The 26,087-nt window shown below is 35.4% G+C and overlaps 1 protein-coding gene across 1 annotated transcript in view; it reads right to left on the reverse strand.

Annotated features, from left to right (window-relative positions):
- Positions 1–26,087, reverse strand: part of LOC145687967 (uncharacterized) — a 1,078,260-nt gene that overhangs the window by 251,910 nt on the left and 800,263 nt on the right. The window contains exon 5 of the mRNA XM_081761576.1: positions 24,707–24,839. Coding sequence (XP_081617702.1) covers positions 24,707–24,839 — 133 coding nt within the window. The remainder of the gene's footprint in view (positions 1–24,706; positions 24,840–26,087) is intronic.

Consider the following 26,087-nt stretch of genomic DNA (forward strand, 5'->3'; position numbering starts at 1 on the left):
CCAGCAGTTCGGTATTGCCCACACCATTGTTTCAAATGCACAAGGAGTATTCAAAACCACAGACATTGCTGAATGGATTAGATGTGTTGGTCGACCACGATCAATTACAGCAGAAGTTGAGTGTTACATTGTGAAAAAATGCAAGAAGAAGCCAACTTTAAACATTGAGTTCAACTGAAAATACATCTAACAGAACTGCAAGTCGACCCATATCACTTTCTACACTAATATATCGATTGCATGTATACCCTAGTAGCACAGACAACTTGCAAAGCGCTTACTGCAAGCTTGAATTGCAAGTTGGCCAAGCTCACATACATCTTGATTGGAAAACGTGCAAGCATACCGAAACCTGGACTCAAGTTACATGGGGGCAACCTTGCATTCAGTATTCCATTTAAGCTTGACACAAGCGTTTTTCAAGTCAAGTCAATAGGTAATGAACGGCCTGTGATACTATGACGCTCTACGATGGGTATAAAGCATCGCTTGCAAGTACAAAAAAGGGCAGATTTTATGAAAGCCTGCGTTTTAAGTGCAAGCGTAGAAAGCCAAAAGACAAGCACGCGCAACCGGCTTAAAACTTTCTTGCAACTAGGGTATGGTCTCTTTGCCCGACGACAATTACGTTCTGTTCTTTGACCAACAGCTCATTGGTAGCACTGTTTGCAACTGTGTAAAGAGCATCAAGTCTGAACCTAAGAAAAAGAGTTGCGTTTTCTTCTCAGTAAAAAACAGATTCAGTCTGAGTACTGATTCTGGACGTGCACTCATCTGCCAGTAGGCGGGAACACGCAATGATCATGTTGGAGTTCTGGGTTTCTTGTGTGGCGAAGCATAATGCTGCATTGTTATACGAACCTTCCCACTTTAGGATACAGTGCACTCATCAGTCAATTTTATTCTGATACTGTACCCCTTCTCTTCGTGTGTATTTTACGAGGTGAAGTCGTCCCCAGCCTCTTTATGGATGATAATACACGACAGCATCAAACACTGCACATGGCGGAGCTCTTGGAACGAGATAATATTTGTCGAACGGACCAGCCTACCTGTTCTCCCGAGTTGAATTCCGTTGAGCATGATTTGGATGCTATAAGTAGACGTCATGCAGCATGTCCAGATGCATCATGGGCCATCCACCACTTATTGACACTGCTGGAGAGTAATGGAACTCCATACCACAATAACGCATTTCAAACTTTGTGGCCAGCATGGGTGTACATTGCAGAGCATTTGTCGATGTTTCGGGTGATCATACACCCTTACAAGGACTATTTCCTTCCTTCTGTAATGTCAGAGAATGCATCATCAACCGCAATGATTCCAGTGTAAGTTGTTGTCTCTGTATAAAACTGTTATTCTTCTAATCACGAATTCCTTTGTGTTCCTTCTTACATCATACTGTAGCACTACTTTTTATATATTGATAAAACTTCACAAATCTATGTCTCTTGGGAGTTGTACAGCACGTGAAACTTACTTTCGTCCTTACGTTTTGCACACCAGTGTGGATAAGCAGCTACCACTGTTTGAAAGCATGTCCAATGATAAATAAAATGAGTTATATACTATTATGTGTCTACATAGTGGTATTACAATGTAAGATAATTACATTGTCATCCTCTGACAGTGGCATATCCTGGTTTGATGGCTTGGGCTACCACTAACCTTTACAACACCTGTGCATTATTATTATTATTATTATTATTATTATTATTATTATTATTATTACTATTATTATTGGAGTTTAGTTTCCACATTATTATAAAGTCTTCAAAATAAGAAAAAAATACAACACACTTTCCTCTCTTCAAGTAGATAAATATGATTTTCCCTTCACTCTCCAGACTTATCTTATTAGTAGGCTATTACGGAACAACTATTTCCCCCCTTTCTGTTCCATGAAGTATCCATTCAACTTGTTTTCAATAAGTGATAACCCTACTCACCAGGGTAAATGGAAGCTGTCCGAGCAATAAAAGAACGCTGAAATAGGCTATTAACTAACGCATGAGCCTCAGACTGTAAGAGCCTTGGCAACGAAACGCAAATAATGAAACAAGTTTTTACAACAGCTTTGCCAGCTATCGCGAAATAAGGTAAAACGCAAATTTTTTGTTACGTTGACGCAAACCGCTACCGAAGGAGGTTCTAGATGTCCGAGACAATTCTCAGAGACCTCCAAAATTCCTCATCATTCCTCGTGTAATTTTCCTTTACTCTTCGCTCACGCCCAACACCCTATTTCTCTAGAGGCAGCTGTTGTTACCTGGTAGCCCATTCGCATGCTGTGGGCGAAGGTCGTATCGGAATGCGTCAATGCCATTCTTGTTGTAATAGCTAGAAAGTGGTTACTGCTGCGTTGTCATATCAAAAACCTCTTGAAATAGCGAGACAGACTGCGTGCAAAGAAGTTAGTGGATTTTCTAAATGCATACAGTCCTCAGAAACCTGCATCATTGAAACAAGATACTAAAGTATAAAATTATCAATATAATGTTGTTTATATTACAATAACTTTATTTTGCAATATTCTAGGGCTACTGCCGGTAGACCCGGAAGCCCATAAAATACGTCATTGCTAAGGTATAAGAACGAAAATAATATATTAAACTTATAAAAATATGAATTTATGGTTATAAATTTAAGCACAATATTGAGTCGATGAATTATTTTAAAACATTTCAGGAAGAATAAAAATAATGATAGAGAAATGTCTATTCTTCATATCTATAGAAAATGTAACGCCAGCTGAAAGTGACATGTGATGTTATATAGAGAAGAATTATGTGTCTGAAAAGAGTCCATTTGGTTGGCTTAGCTTGCAATTCTACGTCAATGACTTACCTTCTTACAACTGTCAAATCCGTTGACCGCACTGCTGTAATAGATCCGTAAAGAAGTAGTTCGACCGAACGATTTTATGTGGTGCAGCGTCTGTGATTTAAAATGTAGTTTCTGTTCTCAAGAGATACTGAAGGCTCGGTGACGCTTCAAGACAAGTGATATAATGTGAACTCATAAACGATACTTTTAATTTTAAAATGTTACACATATCTCTATTTCCGATGCTATTTTCCCATTATCTTATATCTAAAAATATTTATTTATTTATTTATTTGCCTTTTTTTTTTGAACATCGTTGGCTGAATATACGTTTAAGTAACTATATCGAAGAGACAACAGTCTAGAAAAGATCGTAGACTACTTAAAGGTTTTATGCGTATCCTAAGGGGGAGGGGGAGTAAAAGTGCAGGAGATAGTTTAAAATTTATGCGAAAACAGAGTATCTCTCGAGTCTCTCATCTTAAGAAGATGAAGCTTGGTATACAGGGTGATCCAATAAAACTTCCCGCCTTTTAAAGACTAACAAAATAAATATTATCACAGATAGAAAGTTGATTATTCAAAAATACAAAGTTATATTAAAAACAGTTTGTAATTGGATTATGATCATATCAACAGCCGAAATGTTGCTTGTTTACACAAACAATTAAAAGGAAAATGTTTTTACGCTACACAAAAGAACATGCTCTGGAACATTTTGCATGATGTTCCCACATGACTGTTTACGTCTCAAAAAAGTCTACTGATTTAAGGTCTTGGACAATCATGATTTTATAAGGGCGAAAGTGCAGGTCGCCTTGTAAAATTACTCTTCCACTCTCCCAAGGAGGCCCACCAACTGCAGCATGCTTCCTTATTGAACATTTTGGGGACTGCGAGACAGACTGTCTCATCAGTTTCCATACTCTCAGGCGTACAAGCACTCTTAGGACAGCCAGATGACTTTTCGTTTCAGTGCTGATTCCGTTGTTCGGAACGACGTACAGTGGTACATTTTCCCAAATTCCTGGCCAAAACTCTAAAATTGAAATCATTAATTCAGCTTTCAATATTGTTATAAATTGAAGAGGAAGGGTGTGGCTTTCAACTCTTGTTTTTCTTATCTCTTTTGAGGAATGTACGGAGCCAGAATAATAATCTAAATATGCACTTCAGTCAGCTTGAGAGAATCTTGTAAACGGTGATTCTGAAATTCTATTTTTGTAAAGTCATAATATTGTAAAGATTAATGTTAGAAAAGAAAACTACACGTATTCAATTCCCGGAGGTTTGTAAAATATTTTAGTAGGATATTTATTGAGAATTACTAATAACATTTAAATAAAGAAAATAATTTACCTATATATGTGTATTATTCATAGGTATATGAATATAATAATATATTAGCCATATAATATCTCAAACAGTAATTTTATTGATATATAATTATGTGTGTTAAATGTATGTAACATGTAAGTAGGCTATGTTTATTTGGTATTTTTGTGCGTACATTTTCATTTCATATTGAGACTGCTCATCATTATTGACAGATTTCTCTGAAATTATGCTTATAAACTTACAAATTATATAAATAAATAGTGCATAAAACATGATACTTTAACTGGCAAAATTAAGATTATAGGTCAATTGAACACTTAACCACGACATTACGACGATTTTAAGCCTTTTTTTTTTTATTTATGTACTTAACAACTGAGAAATCAAAAATTGAAATGATATGCAATAGAGGTTTTGGCCAGGAAATTGGGAAAATGTACCACTGTGCGACGGTGTCCGAACTCATGAGTTTGGAACTCACACTCACTCAACCTCACTCATACGTAGTGAGCGTGGGTTTCAGTAACTGCGAGTTCCAAATCATGATGTGAGCATGAGGTCTAAATTGTGATGTCGAAAACTTGTTGTGAGTGTGAGGTCGAATGAGCGTGAGTTTGAGTGAGGTCAGTCCAAAGTGGGCACCTTCGGTTCGGAAATTCTCGACCCACTACAAAGCGGTCTTCCGATCAGGGACATTTTCATTACATGGAATAACAAACTTTAAGCGAAAACTTTCTTTTTGCTTTTTAATCACAGAACTGATGCTTTTGAAAGAAAGAAAGAAAAAAAAAACATTTCAACTACGTATGCACGAGGAGCTCCTAACCTAAACCATAATGACAACTGAACACGGCGGCAGAGTAGTGAGCGGAAGTGACGTCAATCAACCCTTTCACTCCTCCACTGACAGCGCTACAGCCTATGTAGGAAGATTTATTGGGTCACCCTGTATAAACTAATTATTCGAAGCAAGCGAACACCTATCTCAGCGTTTTACAAAACTTCGTTTTTAAGTGGGAAGTGTCTATTTTTTTATATTTCTTCTTAATTATATATAACGTGTCCGTGAGTTTCCTCGAGGTACTCGCGTTTCCTCCCACATTCTCATTCCACTAATACTTACATCACCATTCACTTTCCTTATTCCTTGTCTCTCATAGCCTAAAGGGCATAATCATCGGACGTTAAACTGAAATGATTTTTCATTACAATGATAGAGTCAGAGATGAAAATTATGCTTGGGACGCTGAAGCAATATCAAAAGGCAGTTTACCAGACGTTGTAGTAGATTATGCAACTTCTGTTTGCAATAGAAGAATAAAATCGGAAATGGAACATATTATTGGGATACTGAATCGGTTCCGTGCATGTAGCGCCCGTAGATTTAGCGCCCAGTGTTTCTGGCTCACAGAAGGAATTTTCTATTGATCTTATCTCATAATCAGGGATGTCCAGTTCATTTTACCACTCTTTCCACAGTCGTTAATTCCTGTTATTTTCTTACATCCATGTTCAGTGTACTTAGCGTCCACTAAGTAAAACTGTTATGAGGAGACAGAGAGAGAGAGAGAGAGACACACACAGAGAGAGAGCAGCCGATAGCACTGATTATGACGCTTCAATGAATCATCACCTGCGGGGGAGAGGGTGACACGCAGACAGGCTTGCAATAATCGGAGTTAGACGGCAGTAAAACATCATAGTGTTCTTCTTGCCTCCATTAAGTTGTGTGATATTCCTGCTGCTGAATTTTGCTTTTCTCGAAACAACATATGGCATAGCACTATGTTGTCCCAAGCCCTTAATGACCCCCGATATATATAATCATTTTATGTATATATGGAATAACATATAATTTTCAATAAATATTTGGAGAGAGAAGACAAGCTTTGGGAGGACCGTGCCCCCTATATATTGTGTGTGTGGGTGTGCCTGTACTCAGTTCATCATTTTATTTGTATTTGGTATCGTCTAACTTAACAATACATGTTTTCTTTCTTCACTTGGTTCAGGAATTGAAAGAAAAGGGTTTTGATCTGGTGACAGAAGTTTGGAGATATGAAAATGTTAAGTCTGATCTCTGTAAATTAAGAAGAGAAGCTTTAGGTACAGATCAAAATCCTGCAACAAGTTTGGACATGAGTTTTCCGGACGAACTTTTAAGTCTACCTGATTGCGGTAATTTTCTTGTAGTGGACGACGTTTTTGAAGATCAAAGAATATTAATATTTGCGGTTGAGGACGCCAGTATACTGCTGAATCGTTTTTTTATGGATGGAACTTTCAGTAACTGCTCCCAACAATTTCAACAATTATATTCCATCCATGTGGAGCTAGATAGTACTAACGAAGTAAACAGCATTTTCCCCGTTGTATTCGCGTTACTACCAAGCAAAACCGAATTTATATATAGAAGATTCTTCAATTTGCTTAAGAGTGAAGTCTTCAGCTTTTAAAAATTGATTTTGAAGCGGCTGTAAAAAAGGTTCTTATTGATCTCGTCCCACAAACAAAAGTTTTGGGATGTAATTTCCATTTCATGCAATGCTTGTGGCGAAAAAATCAAGAGCTTGGACTTACACAAGATTATAGAGAAAGTGAAGAACTTAAATTATTTTGTAGAAGATGTAGAGCTTTAATTTTTATACCCAAAGAAGATATAGATGAATGATTGTTGATAATCATGTCGAACGCACCTGACTCGCCGAAAATAGTAGAGATTGCAAATTATTTTGTAGATCAGTGCTTGGAGAACACTACATGGCCAATTGAGAGTTGGAATTTCTATAAAGAAAAGCATAGAACAAATAACGTTGTGGAAAAATGGAATGGAAAACGTAATTGCATCATAGGGAGAAAACATCCGAACATATTTTTGATGGTGAAGAAGCTGAAAGAGGAAGCTGTAAACACTACCTTTATGCGGATGAGAATGAAATTTGGAGAGCCAGGCACCAAAAGAGCAAAAAGGTATATCAACATCGACAAGAGAATAAAGAATATTCTAGAGAAATACGAGGAAACAAAGGATCTGTTTAACTGCTTTGGCTTATGTCCAGAAGTTAGAACAAATTATTAACTATGTAATTTCATTTTGACTGTAGTCAGAGACAGTATGCGAATAGGGTAACAAATGAAAGCACGCTTCCTGTGAATATCATCACTGACAAGGGTAATATCTGCAAATTATTTTAAGAAAATTAACACATAAATATAAAGAAAATGTTTTTTATTGGCTAAAACAATAATCAAAATAGCATGGCAAGGTTCACTTAAAAAAAAAAAAAAAACTAAACAAGCCTATATTCCTGTAAGGAATGTAACCAGTCCTAAGCCTGGAGAAAGTGTGAAGGGAGGTTTATGAAATGAAATCTTTGAGTTTTACGTCCGACGGTTATGCCAGGTATAGTAAAATGAGAATGAATGAAATAGTGGAATACAGAATGTGAGAGGAAACGAAAGAACCCCTAGAAAACCAAGCATGTGGTGTTTGTCCACCACAAAGGACAATTTAAAGCTAGCTGGGATCGATTAGGGACCCCAGGCACCAGATGTGAACGCTCTACCACTGAGCCAGCGGGACCTCAAAGGAAGTTTATGGGCATAATTATCAATAACTAGTAACCAAACTATAATTTCCTGGCGCTATGATCGACCAATAACGACGCCAGTTTTAACGTCTTGGGGGGAGGCGGAGAAAATTTTAGGAGGGCAGTAGTTTTTATATATATATACCCAAAATTATAAGTTATTACAACTTTAAATAAATTATGATACAACATGTCTGGAAGAACGGGGGCTGAGGGACAATTTGCCACTAAAATTCGACAAGGCGCACTATTTGCCACCACTTTTCATCGACAGAAGCAGTTTAAGAGACATTTTTATTTAATTTCTATTGGATGTATCAATGATCATGATTAGGAAAGTAACAAGCATATTAGATCCAAAGATTGTATAACTGTACGCCATGGTATGCAATGCTCTACCAATATTTAAATGTACTATAAACCAAGATTACATATGTAGCTTTTAATGTGAAAAATATCTAAAACAGACGTAATCTAGAATATTGCAATGAGGATAAGGCATACAGAAAACGGTGAACATATTCTCACGACTGAAAACCGGGACAAAATGTGAACTGGCGAAACACCGGGATAAGAGTCTTCATAGAGGCCACGGTGGTTCAGTGGTAGAAGCACTCATATCCGGTTCATGGGGTTCCTGGTTTGATCCCATCTTGCGTCAAATGGGCTTTGTAGTAGTCAGACGCTGCGTGCATGGATAAACTCGGGGTTCTCTCGTTTCCTCTCAATTCCTTCATTCCATCATTTCATTCATTCTCACAATCACCGTATCCTCTATCCTACTCCTATCTCCTTAATCGTGGGATGTAAAATCCAAAGATTCATTTCGTTTCAAGAGGTTCCAAATCGGAACTGTCCCAGTAAAAACCTGACATATGGTAACTCTGACTATATGACAACATCGGGTTTGATACTAAAAAAGAAAGAAATTCAAATTATCATATGGTATTACACAGTTTCAGAAAAAAAACATCTAACAAGCTAGCCGCATTAAGCCTGATACATATTTCATAACTTTATGCGTAATATAAATCTATATAGTTAAGCAATTGATATCATACACTACAAGCACTGAAAAACAACGTAACGTTCTAAATAAAAAGAACGTTACTTTACGAACCAATAAGTTAATCGCTTTACGAACCTTATTGTACACATTATACCCTAAAGTTACAGCCTTATGCAGTAATCAATTCCAATCAGATATTGAACGAGTATAGTGTTTCCTTGAGAATAACTCATCACTAAGTTGAACAAGCGCCTTTGAAGATTAGTCGTCTTCCATTTTACTCTCTTCTTCGGTAATTCATCTCGCTACACTTGTTCGATGCAGTTGAAACCATGGCCTCATCCTTTTCCAATGTCCATATCCACAAGGAAGGATGGACAGGTTCAATCTTTTGGAATTTCAAATTCGAAGCTTCTGTCAATTTACTCGTTCGTGTATCTTTCTGTAATGTTGCTATATGAACGGTTATGTTGCGAGGAAACAAAAGAGGCTAGCGAAGAAATCGAAACGTAAGATCACCATAAGATGAAAGTCGCATACTCCAGAAACTACCTGATACGTAATGTTGATCAAAATAAATTAGGAATTCTTCAGTTTCTTCTGGTACGATTTGCTGTAAGTAATCCATCCCTTCTGACCCTTGTCAGAGAGAAGGAAAACAAATCCGTCCACCATTCCATAGAAATCGGACTTTCTCATTTTCCCTGTAAAAATTCGCCAATCCCAACTGCTGCAGTATGTACTTCGTGTTCGTGTGACCTATTTCTTATTTCTGCGTAACAAAATTTAAAATTAATCAGTCACAGGTAATTGTTTTATTGCATTTGCGACAGAAAGTTCTTGTTTTGTGGAGAGACTTTCTTAGGCTGTTTCTCTTCAGTATGCTGGGAAGCTTCTATTCTCCGTGATTTCTTCTCAACGTTGGCGAACTGCTAACCAGACGAAATGAAGAATTTACGGCATTTCAAACTTTTTAATGCTTGTTTCTCGTTTGAAATTACGCTTTGATGATACAATACCATAAATGTTGAGTCCACTTACATCAGTTATGTAAAATACTGTCATAGGCCATTTTGTTCATTGTTTGTAGTGTAACAGCGAGCTATATGATTGTTAGTGTGAACGTCTGATTTTGTTGTGCTGTAATATATGATAACTGAGTTTTAACCTCCGCTCTAGAAGTGACCACTTCAGGATAGTTGTGCATTGTGTTTTGCAATTGTAAAATGGCTCGCACCCAAAAAATGAGAAGTTGTTCGTCTACAGTCATATTATATGTAAGAATAAAATTATATTGCAGTGTGTGTGAAGAATCTGCAACTTCACGAATTAGGAACAGTTCGTCATCAGGTATTCTAATAGCGCCGATGTTGTCATCAAAACATAAGGCAGCCCTTGTAGGATCGCTTTTCTCCGGAGTTTTGTTTTTTGCATTAGCACGTGCTTTTTGCATTAGCTATAGGTCCTACGCTTCAAACTTCTAACCCATTCTCTGAATAAGAAACTACTCAACGTCTCATTTCAATATCGGTACCTGAACAAGAACCTTCAGTTGCATTTGTATATAAGTCTGCTAATATCTTATCGTCTGTCGGGAATCAATTTCTTCATCTTTTATTGATTTACCAAAAATGTTCCCCCTCTTCCATCAATAGTGACGTGTATTGTTAGTGAACTGTTAGTCTACCACGTGCAATGATCAAAACACACTAACAATAAACAAAACTTTACATACAATCAGTGGCAAAGCCAGGATTTCTATTCGGGGGGTCAGTGTCCTACTCCGGAAAACTCTTTTTTGTCAATGTGGAGACTGAAAGCGCGAATTTAGGTTTTATTCTAGCAACTTTTTAAAATGTTGGTTCTTGGGAGTTCAGATCCCCGGAAACTCCCCCTGGATACGCAACTGCATACAATGGAAAAATTAATACAGTTTGATAGACAAAAGCTACTATTATGCTTCTGACAAGGGACTTATATAAGTGAATAAATAAAGAAAAGCTGCTACTAAAATAAGCAAAATTGCAAATAATTAAATCAATTAAACTACATAATAACACATAAAGTTGCAATATGTTATATCTGACTTCATTCGGACAGTTAGAAGATTATCAGAACATTAACTCCGCTACGAGCCACAATCTCAATCTATCCTCATATTTCTTCATTAAGGCTCGAGTTTAATGAACCCACTCTGTACCCAATGCTATAAATTTTAAAAACTATCACTTGACTCACGGAAATGAAAAAAAATACTTAAATGACATAATACAAGAACACAACCAGGGAAATGTCATAGAATCTCAACACTTACTAAGAGCTCCTCCGTGGCTAAGCGGTTAGCGTACGCGCCTTTCGCGCGGGAGACCCGGGTTCGATTCCCGGCGGGAGCTCATGTGGTTCGGATTTCACGTTAATCAGTAGGTCCACGTCTCATAGGTCTCGCTGCTGAACGGGACGTAAAACTCAAAATCAATCAATACTTACTAAGCCTTAGTAATTATTAAAGAAAGTATGCGTACGAGTGCAATGGACCCATCTGGTAGTCCTAGGGTTAAAAGTGTATTCTTGTATGGATATTTAGATAGAGAAAATGAAATACTAGTTGTTGCCGAATTTCTTTAACTACTTGCGATATGTTCCATTATTTTCAAAGTAGGGTTTAAAATGTAATTGATTGCGTTTAGGGCGGCTTATAACACTGAAATGAGTCGTTTTATAACACATGTTTATTAGTACTCATATAATCTCATGCCAGCAAATTTTGGCATTTGAATTTTTTAACACCCTGTATTTACGATAGGAAATAAAGTTATGCAATGTGCATAAATAATTGCTGTTTTCCATGCAGTAGTATTTGCATTAAGGTGCGTGTAATTATTATTATTTAAAACTATATAAATTTTAAAATAACACTGGCACATGAATTCATATCCATAGCTATATGAAAATCTCATAGGTGATTTGGTAATGCTCTTAAGTCGTAATTAAATTGTACGTAATTACAGATGTACATGAAAAGTCAGAGTGTTAGAGCTGACGGTGGTGATCAGAAGAGGAAGAAAAGAACCCATTTCTTTAAACTTGCCTAAGGGTTTTAAAAGTGACATGACAATTGTGCAGCAAAAATAGCAGGATCTTTCAAGTGAAAAATCTTTGTTCTTTAGTCGTCAAAAGAGAGAGGATGGGGATAGATTATATGAGTACGAAATAACATTTATACATATAAACTAGTTCTCTCTTTGGTCAACCCTAGCACACTGATAAGCATCAAATATTTTCTGGGCGCTAAGTACACGATATTATATGTGGGCGCTAAATCTACGGGCGCTAAGTATACTCCACGACTGAATCCACATCAAGTAACCGCTTCTCGCTATCTGGCAATCTTTTTGTTCTATAGCGATTAACGTTAAGCCAAAAATAGTTAATATTACCACTATTGTTTTGAATAAGGGTTCAATAAATGGAGTTGAAATATATTGTTGGGACACTGAATTCACTGCAAAATATCATTTGTCCATATATCTTATCGATTTTTCTCTATGGGTATAAATATTAGAACCGGAAGAGATATTCGATTTGTACCACTTTCAATTTTAGTATTCGTGACCATTGTTAGGGCTTGGCTGAAGCAAAGGTGTTTTTCTTAGGTCACTTAAGGAGGCGGGATGAAATGAATACACATACACTAGAAATGATTTTCTCATTATAATTCCATCTTAGAGAAGAAAATCCGGTATATAAACTACTAATTAAAAGCAAGTGGCCACACTTCACAACGATTTAGAAAAGAAAACTGTTTTCAAAGAGGAAGGTGGCAATTTCTATAGTATCTCAATGTCCCATTTTGTATTCACAAAATATTTGAAGTGAGGAAATGTTTGATCCCTTACAGATTGTTTTGATCATATTTAGCACTTGTATCGACCTGTTTTTTTTATCACACCATTTTACCTTAAATGTATATAATAAGAGGGAAATGAGTTTTAAGTTTCCACATAATAATAATAATAATAATAATAATAATAATAATAATAATAATAATAATAATTATTATTATTATTATTATTATTATTATTATTATTATTATTATTATTATTATTATTATTATTATTATTATTATTATGTGAAAACTTAAAACTTATTTCCCTAATCTAATTCATTTTACAGACTTTACCTATAACGCACTGAAAAATAAATTGCAAGTCGATGTAATATACATAGATATATCAAAAGCTTTTGACTCTGTCAGTCATAAGTATCTCGTTAGCAAGTTATCAAATATTGGTTTGTCACCTTTGTACATTCGCTGGTTTAAAAGCTATCTGTCAAACAGAACTTACGAAGTTAAAATCGGGCCTGTACATTCTAGTGTAGGCTATGTAAAAAACGGAATACCACAAGGGTCTCCCTTCGGCCCTCTCTTATTTTATTTATTTTTAAATGTCCTGACACAAAAAATAAAATACTCTAAAATTCTCCTATATGCTGACGATATGAAATTATTCAGATTAGTCAACAATGAGTTCGATAATTATTTACTGCAACAAGACTTAAATGCAGTAAACACGTTGGAATTTTGTTTTCTAAAAATTAATGATAAGAAAACAAAATTTATGACATACACCAATAAAACGCAATATTATGTCAGTAAATATGAGGTCAACGGTGTACAAATTGACAAAATTAAGCATTATTAAAGACCTAGGTATTACATTTGACAGTCAGTTAAAGTTTTCTAATCATATAAATTGTATTGTACAAGGTGCCAGAAAGATAATAGGTTTTATTTTTAAACAGTGGCCTGTATTTCAAAGAGAGAAAACGTATGTATTTCTATATAAATTACTTGTAAGACCAAAATTAGAATTTGGTTCGGTAATTTGGAACAGCATTTCTAAAACTTTGACAAACAAGATTGAATCTGTGCAAAAATGTTTTATTCGACTGCTATGTTTTAAAATGAAAATGAGCTATTACTCACATAGTTATGAATATTGGATTGATTATTGGGGTTTAGAAAGCCTTATGAATAGACGAAAAAAAATCGACAGAGTATACATGCAAAAAATACTAGATAACATTTATATCAGTGAATATTTTTTTACAAAACATAGGTTTTAAAGTGCCAAATCATAGCATAAGAAATACTATGATTTTAGTTCCTCTGAATTGGAAATGTGAAATTTTAAAAAGATTGACATATTCTTTAAGCTCATTTTAGACTTATTGTATTAAACAATGTAAAAGTTTTATGTGATCTGACTGATAGTTTTTATTCAATGACGTTTAGAAACATTAAGCCAAATGCAATTTTATGACTGCTGTTCTTTGCTTCTTGTTGTTTTAGATGGATGGAAAACTTGATAAGTTTTACTGCGTTGACAAGGAATTATTTCTGCTTAACTGACTTTTATCTACATTGCGTTTTATATTAGTACCCTTCTTTTTATTGTTTTCTTTCTTATTATTTATTTTTAGTAATATTAGTATTCCATCGCATACTCTGATACCAAGTGCTGTATTTTTGTCAAAAGCTGTTCGCGGCACTAAAATAAAGATTATTATTATTATTATTATTATTATTATTATTATTATTATTATTATTATTATTATTATTATTATTATTGCTTCACCCTGTGAAATGTATCTTTGAACATAGCACTTGGGTCGACATGAGTTTGTCTTCACTTAAGTTTGACTCAAATAAAAATCATAAGGAGCAGAAAGGGGTATACTTTTAAGAAACTAATGGAAGGAATGAAATAAGGTAGAAATGCTTTTCAAATTTTAACTGGAAACTTAATCGAAAACAAAAGATGATTATAATACCAAGATCTACGGCAGACGGAAGGATATATTAAGACGGATTTCGAAGAAAGATGAATACAAAGTAGAAATCGAATCTAGTTGGCTAAGAACAGAAGTCAGGAGCGAGCTTTAGTGAATGCGACATTGAACCTCCGGTTTCCATACAAGGCACGCAATCCATTTTGAGTTTGAGTCCCACTTAAGAACATATTTAACTTTCCCCGAAGTTGCTGTGTTCATGTCCCTGTCGTCTGCATGAAGTAAAATATTGAAAAGAAAAGGCTAATTAGACTATTATGGAACAAGGTATTCATGTCAAGACGATTTGTAAAAGACAAGATAAAAATCAACAGCTGGTACGCATGCCTTTGACAAATGAGGTTCCGATAACAATACTCCATTGAAGGACCGTAAAATTTGAGTGTATTAGGTGGTTCGAAGTCCACCTTACACTGTAAGTCCACACCGCATATAGCTTCGAAGCTGGAAAGAAAACTGAACTCAAACAATCAAATTCAAAATGTGAAGTATCCCTGAGCAAAGCCAGATATTTTTAGTTCGATTTTACATATAAACAATTTATCACTTCGCTACTCCGGATATATTAAAAAAATACTCTTTTTGTGTTTGAAAGTCAGATAAAAATAGAAAAAAAAATATCATCCGGATTAAGACTTTTGCAAATATATGAGATTCATTTTATTTCTTTTATTGAATTTTCTATCAGAAAAAAAAGCAGGAAAAATACTAAAAAATTATATTACACCTAATATTCAACAATTTACTTAGTTCTGCAATAAAACGAGTGTCCACCTAAACTAGTTATATATTGAAATGATTGTACGTTTCATACAGTTTGAAACGAAATTATAGTTTTTCCTTGAGGTTTGTTAGGTACGCGTTTCATTCCAGTTGCGTTTAGTTCTCTCTTTGAAGTAGAAAAAAAAAGAAGCTTTGAAGTTGATGACAATGTGGTTTCCACTCATTACAGATCGCATGTTTCCTCAACAAGATATATTAATTGTGAAATGCTCTTCTAAGCCATGTTTTGCTACCGGAAATACAGACCACAACGCTGTTTCTTTCTTTCTTTTTTTAAATAGTATATTTCAAATATTAGTTGGCTTTCTTGAAGGAAAAAAAAAGTTTGATTCCATGTAATTGCTGCGTGACACAATGAAAATTAAGTTACTTAATTTGAAATAAATCTCGAACTTTATATATGCAAGCTTATTAGACTTACAATATATATTACAATTTCGATTTGATTAGTTTCTGTTTCCAAAGCTTGAAAATTGAAACCTATACTATGTTTAGTGATTGTAAACAGCATTTGTGGTCGAAATAACAAATTCGAATTCTCGGAACATGCATGCTTGAAACTAAATTGAAACTTCAAGTTATAAGGTGATCAAATGATATGAATGCATTATAAAGGTTATTACTTTTGCTTGCAAACGGGAACACGGTGGCTCAGCGCTTGCCTCTGGTGGCAGAGTAGAGTGCTTACCTCTGGTATGTGGGATCCCTACTTCGATTCTCGGCCAAATAATTTGGTGGTGGACAACATTGTGTCAATGAGTTTTTTGGGATACTTCCCTTTTCTTTCTTGGGTTATTACTTTTAACAAATTATGTTGGAATATAGTCTTAATGAAGATAGAACACTTGAGCTAGTTTTAGATTAGTATCATTAGCTTAAGGTACATTTTATATTGCCTTTATTATTAATGCTGAAAGTAGATACTCATACGTGGCATAATGTACTAATAGGGATTTTAATCACTGTTTTGAGACGGCAAAACAGAACTGTGTATGCAAAACAGAAACACAAATTAGAGTAATATTGAACATGTATTTTGTTTTATTTTTATTGTGTATATGTGTGTGTTTGTGGAGCAGATACATGTTATGTTATTTTAAAGTGTTTGACATGTTTTTAGGCTAGAGCAGAAAATGTTAACTGGATTATACCTTAGTAGTTTGTGATGTTGATCAAAACTTAAGAAGTTTACTGGTAAAGTGCAGCTATCTTTAATCTACACATTTTTAGTTTATTTGATGAACTTTGTGTATAAATGTTTTTTTTTCTTTTTTTTTTAAGTTTTTACGACTTTTGATGATTTGGCTTTACTGCATAATTTTCACTGATTGCGTCTTTGAATTGCTGTGCTACTGACTATGAACTCTTTTTATATTTTCTCTTTTATTAACTTGGGGGCGCGGCGGCTCAGTAGTAGATCGTTCTCCTGCGGTGCTTGGGGTCCCGGGTTCGATCCCATCTCGCGCCGTGTGGACCATGTGGTGGACAAACACCGTGCTCGTGGGTTTCCTCGGGGTTCTCCAGTTTCCTCCCACTTTATTAATTTCACCACTTCACTCATCTCTCATCATCACCGTCTCCTTTAGCCTAACCGGCATAATCGTGGGACGTAACACTTAAAGATTTCATTTTTGTATTAACTTTTACTACGACAAAGGAAACTGGAACTTTTATACAATGAAAAGGTGCTTATACTGGAGTGTGTAGCTTTTAAAATTGGGGTTGGAATCCTACACATGGGTATGAGATTTTTCTGAAGAAACATTTAACCAGTTAACCAACCAACATACATACACACACACACACACACATATATATATATATATATATGGAAAACGTTTGGGAGGTGATTCCTGACACAAAGACAAGACAAAAAGTACAGACCAACCTCGGTGTACTAATGCTTCCATTCGGAGGTATAGGCTGAAGAAAACAAGAAAAAAAAATATATGTTCATAGCTTCAAAACTGTGGGATCTACCGTGGTCGGCTCAAGGCTTCACTTAGAAAGTAATATGTACCCTATCCAAAAATATGTTTCAGAATCCTAAGGTACTCACGTGACGTTTTTATAGAGGGAGTTTGGCTACAAGCATATAATTTGAAATACTCACTATTTATATAATCTAATATAAATTTTTAAAAAAAGTTTGTTTGTGTGTATGTCTGTCTGTGTTCCGTCTGCGGACGAGACGAGTGGACCGAGAGTTACCAAATTTTGGTCACGGATACATTGGTTTAGACCCTAGACCAAGACGAAGAGGTTTTTTTTTTTTCAAATTCGAACCAGAGGGTCTCAGGGGGGCGTTTACCGAAACGTGAAAAAGTAGTAGAAAATGACCGATATTAGTGTAAAATTCATAGTTTTAGCGGTCGCTGAGTTCAATTTTGAAACTCCGATAGCATTAACTTCCAAATTCACCCCATTCGGCTGTGGGCCGGGGATCAACAAGGGGGTACTGAGATATGTAAAGATAATCCAAAATGACAAATATTAGTGTCAAATCCATAGTTTTAGCGGTCGCTGAGAGATTAATGGTGACACTTCCAATAGCGATGACTTTCAACTTCAGCCACCATTGCATGCAGGCGGGGGTCACCGTAGGGTTACCGAGACATGTAAAAATAATCCAAACGACCAATATTAGTGTCAAATGCATTAGTAAGTATTTTTCCTTTCGCTGTTCAGTTTGTTTGCATATATATATATTTATCTGACCCGTGCAGAGTACGGGCATAACGCCTAGTATATATATATATATATATATATATATATATATATATATATATATATATATATATATATACAGTGAAACCTCTCTAAAGCGGACACCCGTGGAAAATCGAAAATTGTCCGCTACAGAGAGGTGTCCGCCATACAGAGGTTTCAATATTTTCTTACGTAAATTAATAAACAAGGTAATATGCAATTAGAAAAAAATATTTTTGCATGAATCACGTATTTATGAATATTACCAAAATGTTACTGTACCTACATTATCTTGCTTCATTCAATTCCCCATGTTCGAGGGACAACATGGGAATAAGATGTTCTCTGCACTTTACGTTTATCGCTACTTACTACGTTTTCGGTGTGTTGCTTTAATTTGTGAGTTAATTGCAGTCCAGTAATGACTTTTTTAAAAGACAGTATGCGTACCTGTTGTCAAAAATACCAAACTTGTCTTCTCATTAGTTAGAGATTCCAGCGGGACAGTAGAATGATGTGTCATTCCAAACAGTGGGCAACTGTCAATCACTTTTGTTTCTGAAGCATGTTGGGTGGGAGTGGAATGCAAGCAAAGGATATAAGGGTGTTGTGAAACACAGACCCTTCCTGTGGGTTGCTGAACAGTTAGTTGAGGAGGCAAAATGTTGTCACACCCACATGTTCTTCCTTGGTGACATACGTATGAATTACTAAAAGTGTATTTTTACTGCATTTTCCAACATGTTTCTAGAGGATAATAGGAGGTAGATAATACCTATAAAAGACAAGAAAGACTGCCGTGTCCGTACTAGAGAGTGTCCGCTTTAGAGAGGTTTGCCAATGTTTTTTTTCCTATTACGGTGTTTGGGGATTACAAAATATGCCCGTTATGGGAGGTGTCCGCTTTATAGAGGTGTCCGTTAGTAGAGGTTTCACTATATATATATATATATATATATATATATATATATATATATATATATATATATATATACGAGAAGCAGTCAAAAATTCCGGGAGTGTTGTTGTATGGTAGTTTTGGCAGTTGTGATGTATAGTACGCTCCTTAGGTTGCCTACTTATGGATTGGCAAGTTCGAACAGGTCATAACAAGCAGTGAGGAGTAGCGTAGCTTAACGGAAGAGTGTGTGGTGATCAGTAGGTAGAATGACACAGTTCGAGCAACGCGCAAACATGAAGTTAATTTGCTAATTGATGATATCTGATTTTGAAACTTTGATAGCCTTAACAACAGTTTAGCAGCATCGGGTGTTTGCCTCTTCTCAAAGTTAAAAATGGGCTTCAAAGATATACGTTTCGCCATCGTAGAAAATATAAAATCCAACGCGACGGCTAAACTTCGGAGGATACCAAAAATGTATTTTTATTTGTGTTTCCAGCAATATCAGGGGCGATGACGCAAGCGTGTGTGTTCCGAAGGTGCCTATTTTTAAGACAATTAAGTGTTTTCATATAATTTTGGTAATAAAGTGGTAGAACAAAATTCCTGATACTTTTTTGGCTGCCCGCCACATGCGAAGACAATCGCAAACTACCGACACTATAGTCGAGCTTTCAGGGACGCTGAGATGAATAGTGTCGGTTAAGTTCAGGTTCAGCTCATATCAGCACGGAGGTTGATAAGGAGTTAAAATGTCCAAGAGAATTGAAATTAGTGTGGAATTCATAGTTTCTAGGGTGAAGTAAACGTCTGACCGGTTTGGAATGGCTCTACGAAACTAGTTGGTACCGTTCATGTCTCAAGATGGGATTTTTGTCATGCCACGTCGATTAAAAGGCATATTATAGGGAGATATGGTGTTTTAAAATTTTGCCAAAAGTAGATTATATTGTTGATTTTTATAATTACACTTTCGTTGATATGTGTATCCTAAGGAGACAAGGTATTCAATTATTTTCCATAAACCTATCATTCCCGTGCAAACAATGTGCATTTCTGCAAGTCGAAATTAAAAAAAATATATATTGATCCCTCATTTCAATATTCGTCGAAACCACAAAATTAAACCGTTCATTTTAGTAATTCACTGAGGAAAGCTAGTCACGAAGGTAAGACAGTATTTTCCTTTTGAGTTGAGGACATACATACTTCTTTCTCGCTATACATTAGCTTTAACGGTCTGTCAGTCCGTCGATATGTGTTGACGGAAAACCGATTATACATAACACGATATGTTTTCATACAGATGAATTCGGTATCCTAAGACTTAAGTGTCTCTATATTGCTTCCGCATAGTTTTCCAAGTCTACGGGAATTTCGCAACATAAAACTAACTTGCTATATCTAAGATTTTTTACTACAAGCCAAGTTATTTAAAAATTCCACCTACGGATTGGAATGTAATATCTAGAAAAAGGAAAAAATGGCTATTTTCTTTAGGTGATTGCACTATTCCAGTTTCGTTTAATTTAATAAAAATCTTTTAGTTGTAAACGTTCTATTTTCAATGATACTCTTGTGTCGTATTGGAGACGAACAATAAGACTAAATAAATGATCATGGAGGAATTATTGGTGGCAGAAGAACACAAAGAAGATCCACGTACACAATATTGATCACTGCAAGCGCATATGTGCAAACTTCGCACCAGATGTGAACGTAGAGACTGCACCCGTAAATTTTCTTTCCTGTAAGTTAGCCAAGACAAATAAAATACAGATAGTAGTAAAGAAGAAAAGAAACAGAAAAAAAGTCCCTTATTTGTTCTTATGGTCCAAGACTAACCTTTAATTGGTATTTAAAAGGAATTTATTCAGTTTTCTTTTTGTATATCTAATGAATTGAATTAGAAATTCTATTATTAGTGGCTCGCAAACACAAAGTCTGCACAACATATTTCATACGCTAATAAAATATGTCAACGTCTACCACGATAATAAAATAAATCAATGTCAAGTTTGATCTCGATCGGAAAAATTCAATGTATGAGGGTTTTTTATTTTATTTTTCCTTTCGAATGTATGACGCAAAATTTGACAGAACACAACTCGAGAAGCCCTTACATGATATGTCATACGTTTATACAATAGGTAAGGATATAATTCAATATAAAGATTGATCTCGACGGATGTGGTTGATGTATTGCTTCTTGTTTTTGAAAACGTGACACCAAATTTGACCATCCTTAACTAGGAAACAAAAAATCTGCACAACATAATACACGATTATATAACAGGTCAAAGTATACCACCATGCCGAAGTTGATCCTATCGGGTAATTTACAAATATATATATCGGGTGTTCTAAAAATGGCGCCCACGAACTACAGAGCATTATTCTACAAGTCTAAATAAAGCGAAACACCCACCCACCCACACCAACACACACCCACACACACACACATACACACACATATATATACACACACATATAGACGTTGACGCTAGCAGCACTTATTAGTGTAACAATCAGTGTAATTTCTTGTTGGATTCGTAGAGCAATATTAATAGTTCAAAGTTAATCTGCAACGTTGCCACATAGTGAAATTTTGATTCCCCCTAGTGATTGAAGGAAGCCCAGGAAGGTATATCATTATATCGTATTTTTGCTTATTTTGACCTGAAAAAAATATCGTTCTGTTGTCTATGGGCATCATTTTTAAAACACGCAATATATTTGTTTATTTATATTTGGTTTTGAAAATATGATGCAAAATTTGACCGCGTATAACTAGGCAACTGTAAACCTGCCCAACATATTTTACAAGCTTCTATAAAAGGTCAAGTTCTACATCCACATGAAGTCTGATCCCGATCGGGTTAATTTAGTTAACTCGTACGATAAACACTGTATTTGATTTTTCAGGGGAAAGCCTAATTAAACACAATAAAATAAATACAATGAAAATATATATTAAAACTCTAAAACACAATGCAAAATAAGGATACTAGAAATAAGCTATGTTCTAGCATACATTTTCTTCACGCATTAGCTTTATTAACGAAATATGCAAATAAACATTAAATACATATTTTAGCCTGAATCTCGTGGATGAAAACATGGAAATACTTTGCAAAACTATATAAACTGAGTTGGACGTAAACTCTGTAACGATGGTCAGCTCTAGAAAGGTTCGACATTACGCCAAACATCCATTTCCATACATCTTCACTGAACGTATTAGCTAGAACAGGAATCAAACTAGATTTGAGAGATTAAGGTCAGATGTCTATTTAGTTAGCAAAGTTACTTCAAAAGAAGCGCATTGACAGCTTACATGACTGGCCAATAGTAGTTACGTTTATCCCATTTTGTTGCTGTAGGCAACAGTAATTAGGTTTCAACGTCATGGATAGGCATTTTCATATTGTATGCTGCCCACAAACACACACACACATGCATATACACGCACTATACTTGCTCTTGATGTATGTTTTCCATTTATTTACTAAATCCTTTTTTGTGGTCTTTTGTCATGTGTGAATGCAAAAATAAACAACAGATGCAATGTAGTGTTTATTTTACCTTCTTTCGTGCATATACACACGTTTATATTCGTTACGTGTATGATATCAGAAAAAATATATAGAACTCACAGATTTCAGCGATATCAATAGTTTGGTCTTGACCTCTGAAGAGTGGAACCGCTCCAGTGTCAAATGAGTAGGAAGGTATGAAAACTCAAATATGCATATTCTAGGTTTAATGTCATTTGCTTTTGCTTATTAGTAATACAAATTATTTTCATTATTTTAATTAAGCTTGTTGATATGTCTATCCAGATTAGGTCTTGCAATTGAGGGTTTCCCTGATTGTGCCCCATGGGACCCTGGTGCGCCTTGGCTGAATTATAGGGTTACCGAAAATATTCAGACAGTTTATCTGAAATGGTAATATTAGTTTACGTTGGTTTGGAGCTCGACCGTACTTTTCTAATACGAAGTAAGAGCTCGACCATATCAGTAAGATATCATATTTCTTACTGATAAAATGTAAGAGTTCAACCATGCTTTTATTGATAAGAAAGTAAGAGCTCAACCACGCATTTACTGATAAAAAGTAAGAATTCAACCAAACCTTTTACTGATAAAATCATATATCAACTACACTTTTACTGATAAAAACATAAAAGATGGATCACAATTCTAATAAGTAAGAGCTCGACCATACTCTTACTGGTAAAAAAAATCGCCATAAACTATTCGTAACTTTAAAATAATATATGTTTCATTTTCACACATATATATATATATATACAGTTTATGTATTTATATGCATGCATTTTTGTATGCATTAGGAACGTCTATCTTCTCAACTGGGACGCCGTCGAAACAATAACCGTAAGGGTGCCTTGCACAAAAGTAACCCTACACACGAATACTCTTGTAATTAATATTCACCCACTTCTCTCTCTAATCGACTTGAAACTTGGGAAAGTATTTCTATCTCATGACAATACATAAACCAAAAGACTAAGGCTCGCATTTGAAAATCTCCCCTAAATTTCTTCAGTAGGTACAGTAGTACCTAACCAGAGGACACGCAAGGAGTAGTTTAGAAACGATATTAATAAATCATACATACCACGCCCCTACATGGTAAGTGCATAGGCAAATATGGAACTGAGTCGTGACAACGCTGGTTTAACATATAAACTGTGGTGTGAAGGCTGGTCAATGTAACAATAGTTTATTCTTAATGTTACATAATTAGCTCCCGGCCTAATCATAAACGAGCTTATAATTTCAGCCCAGCTGTATGTGTGTGTGTGCTTGTGTGTGTTTGGTGTGTCATTTCTTGGAACTACTAGCCTAATCTAAACTACATTTTTGTAGGAAATAGTCCGTGGTTAAGAAGTAAAAAAAAAATGCTATATTTCGTGGGCGGGTTCGGCCAGGAATAGGCTCAGCTTGCCTTGTATGTGGTACTTTATTTCTCGGTAACTACTGGCCGGATGAAAAAATGATAGTTAAACATTTGTAAATACTAAGGCTGTTAATTAGTAATATGTTGTATGAGTGGTCCCGGGTTTGATTCCTAATGGTAACTCGGTCGAAAAGGTGTAAAATTCCTTTCAGACCAGCCATCTTGAGTGAGTTCTTTCCTGGATTTCCCTCATTTACGCAACCAAATGTCAGGATAGTACCTAATACAAAAGGTCCCAACCCTCCCCCTTCCTTCCTCACTTCCCTATGTAGCATGATTGCAGAGGGACATCATCTCTAATATGTTACGGTCTTCTTAGGCCGTAAATGCAAGTAGTGTCCAAAAATAAAATTCCTAATCTAATTATAATTCTAGTAATTTTTTTTCAGTTTTATAATAGCAAACATGCAAAAAAATGTTCCTTGAAAGTTATAAACTTGTATTATGAGATATGTGTGTTCTATGAAACGATAGCTTAGTATTGCAACGTTCCATAAGCTTTACAACAATCCATTTTAAGCGTGGAACTTTTGCTGACGAAATTTTGTAATTAGTTTTTATTTCATCAGTTTCGATTGTTTTCTAACAGAGCAGCGAATATAAAAATCAAACTATCACAAACATCTACAGGCATGAATTAGTTAATAGTGAGTCTCTCTGTTAATATAGGAAGAATATAATCCTTCATGTATTTGCAATTGTACTCACCGTGACGTAAAGAATGGCATCTTGAGAATGGTCTACATCCGCGTGATGAGGTCGGTTGTAATTCCCAGAATGAGCTAAGGCAGCTCGATATATGGCAGGGAGAAACGTTCCATGGCATGCAGAACCAAGACTTCTGAAACAATACGAAACAAACCACATAAACATTCTTGTAGTTGGAATTACCATTAATATATTAAGAGAAATTGTAAATAATGATTTACAAAGGAAGTAATGGAGGAATATTATGTGTGCAACCTAACTATGAAGTGCATTTTTCTTTATTTTTTTATTTATTTTACAGAAACAGGAAGCTTGTAAATTCTAGTAATATGAAGCATGTCTGGATGACCATTACAATGATAGCATATCGTACCCTATTCATAGTTTCTGAAATAAAAAGCATTTTATATCAGGCACTAGCCAAAATAAAAATAAATTGAAAAATTACTGTTTGCGTGTTGAAGTTTAGCGTTCCTTTGCTGTCTAATATCGTAAGGTTTGTGCAGTGTACTTTGAGTATTACGGATATATTTTTTCTGGTGTCCTAGAATCTGTAAGAGACCATGATCTTGCGAAGTCATATCAGGGGACTCCAACTTTCAGGGGGTGAATGTTATTCCAGCAATGTGACTCCAGATATACACTGAGAAAAATCCTTTCCTCGGACAGTGGTATGTTGTACAGATATACGGAATCCTATTGCTTACTACAGAAATCAGTACGAAGTATAGGTTATCCGTATGCTACATAAGCACTGCCCTTAGATTTTACATCATATCATTGCAGGATGTCTGATATCTAACAGTCTTCTTTATATTATATACATGTATATATGCTACCTTTTTTCAGCTGTATTTTATATACGTCCATTTGTATGTGAGGTCCTGATCGCCTATATTGTTTCATACGGAAAGTACGTACAGATGGAACATTTACACAGAAAGTATTATAAAACATGCGTTTTCAGTTATACGTATGGGCCGCGGTGGCTCAGTGGTAGAGTGTTCACCTCTGGTGCTTGGGGTCCCGGGTTCGATCCCAGCCCCCGCCAAGTGAACTTTGTGGTGGACAAACACCGTGTGCGTGGGTTTTCTCGGTGTTCTCCCGTTTCCTCCTACTTTCTTCATTTCATTCATTACTCATCATCGCCGTCTTCTTTATCCTAACCGGCATAATCGTGGGACATAAAACTCAAAGATTTCATTTCATTTATCAGTTATACGTTTGCTGTACGTTAATTCCAAAAAAACTACAGGATTTGCAAATGTAACATACGATTTTACGTACGCCATATATTTTTTTCTCAGTGTAGCGAAGATGGGAAGACTGATATAGAGCAGGTCGTTTGATCTTTATGTTAGTGAATTGCAAGAGTCATCAG

Source organism: Thermobia domestica, chromosome 6, assembly GCF_964235325.1.
Source record: "Thermobia domestica chromosome 6, izTheDome1.hap1.1, whole genome shotgun sequence".
Lineage (NCBI taxonomy): Eukaryota > Metazoa > Arthropoda > Insecta > Zygentoma > Lepismatidae > Thermobia > Thermobia domestica.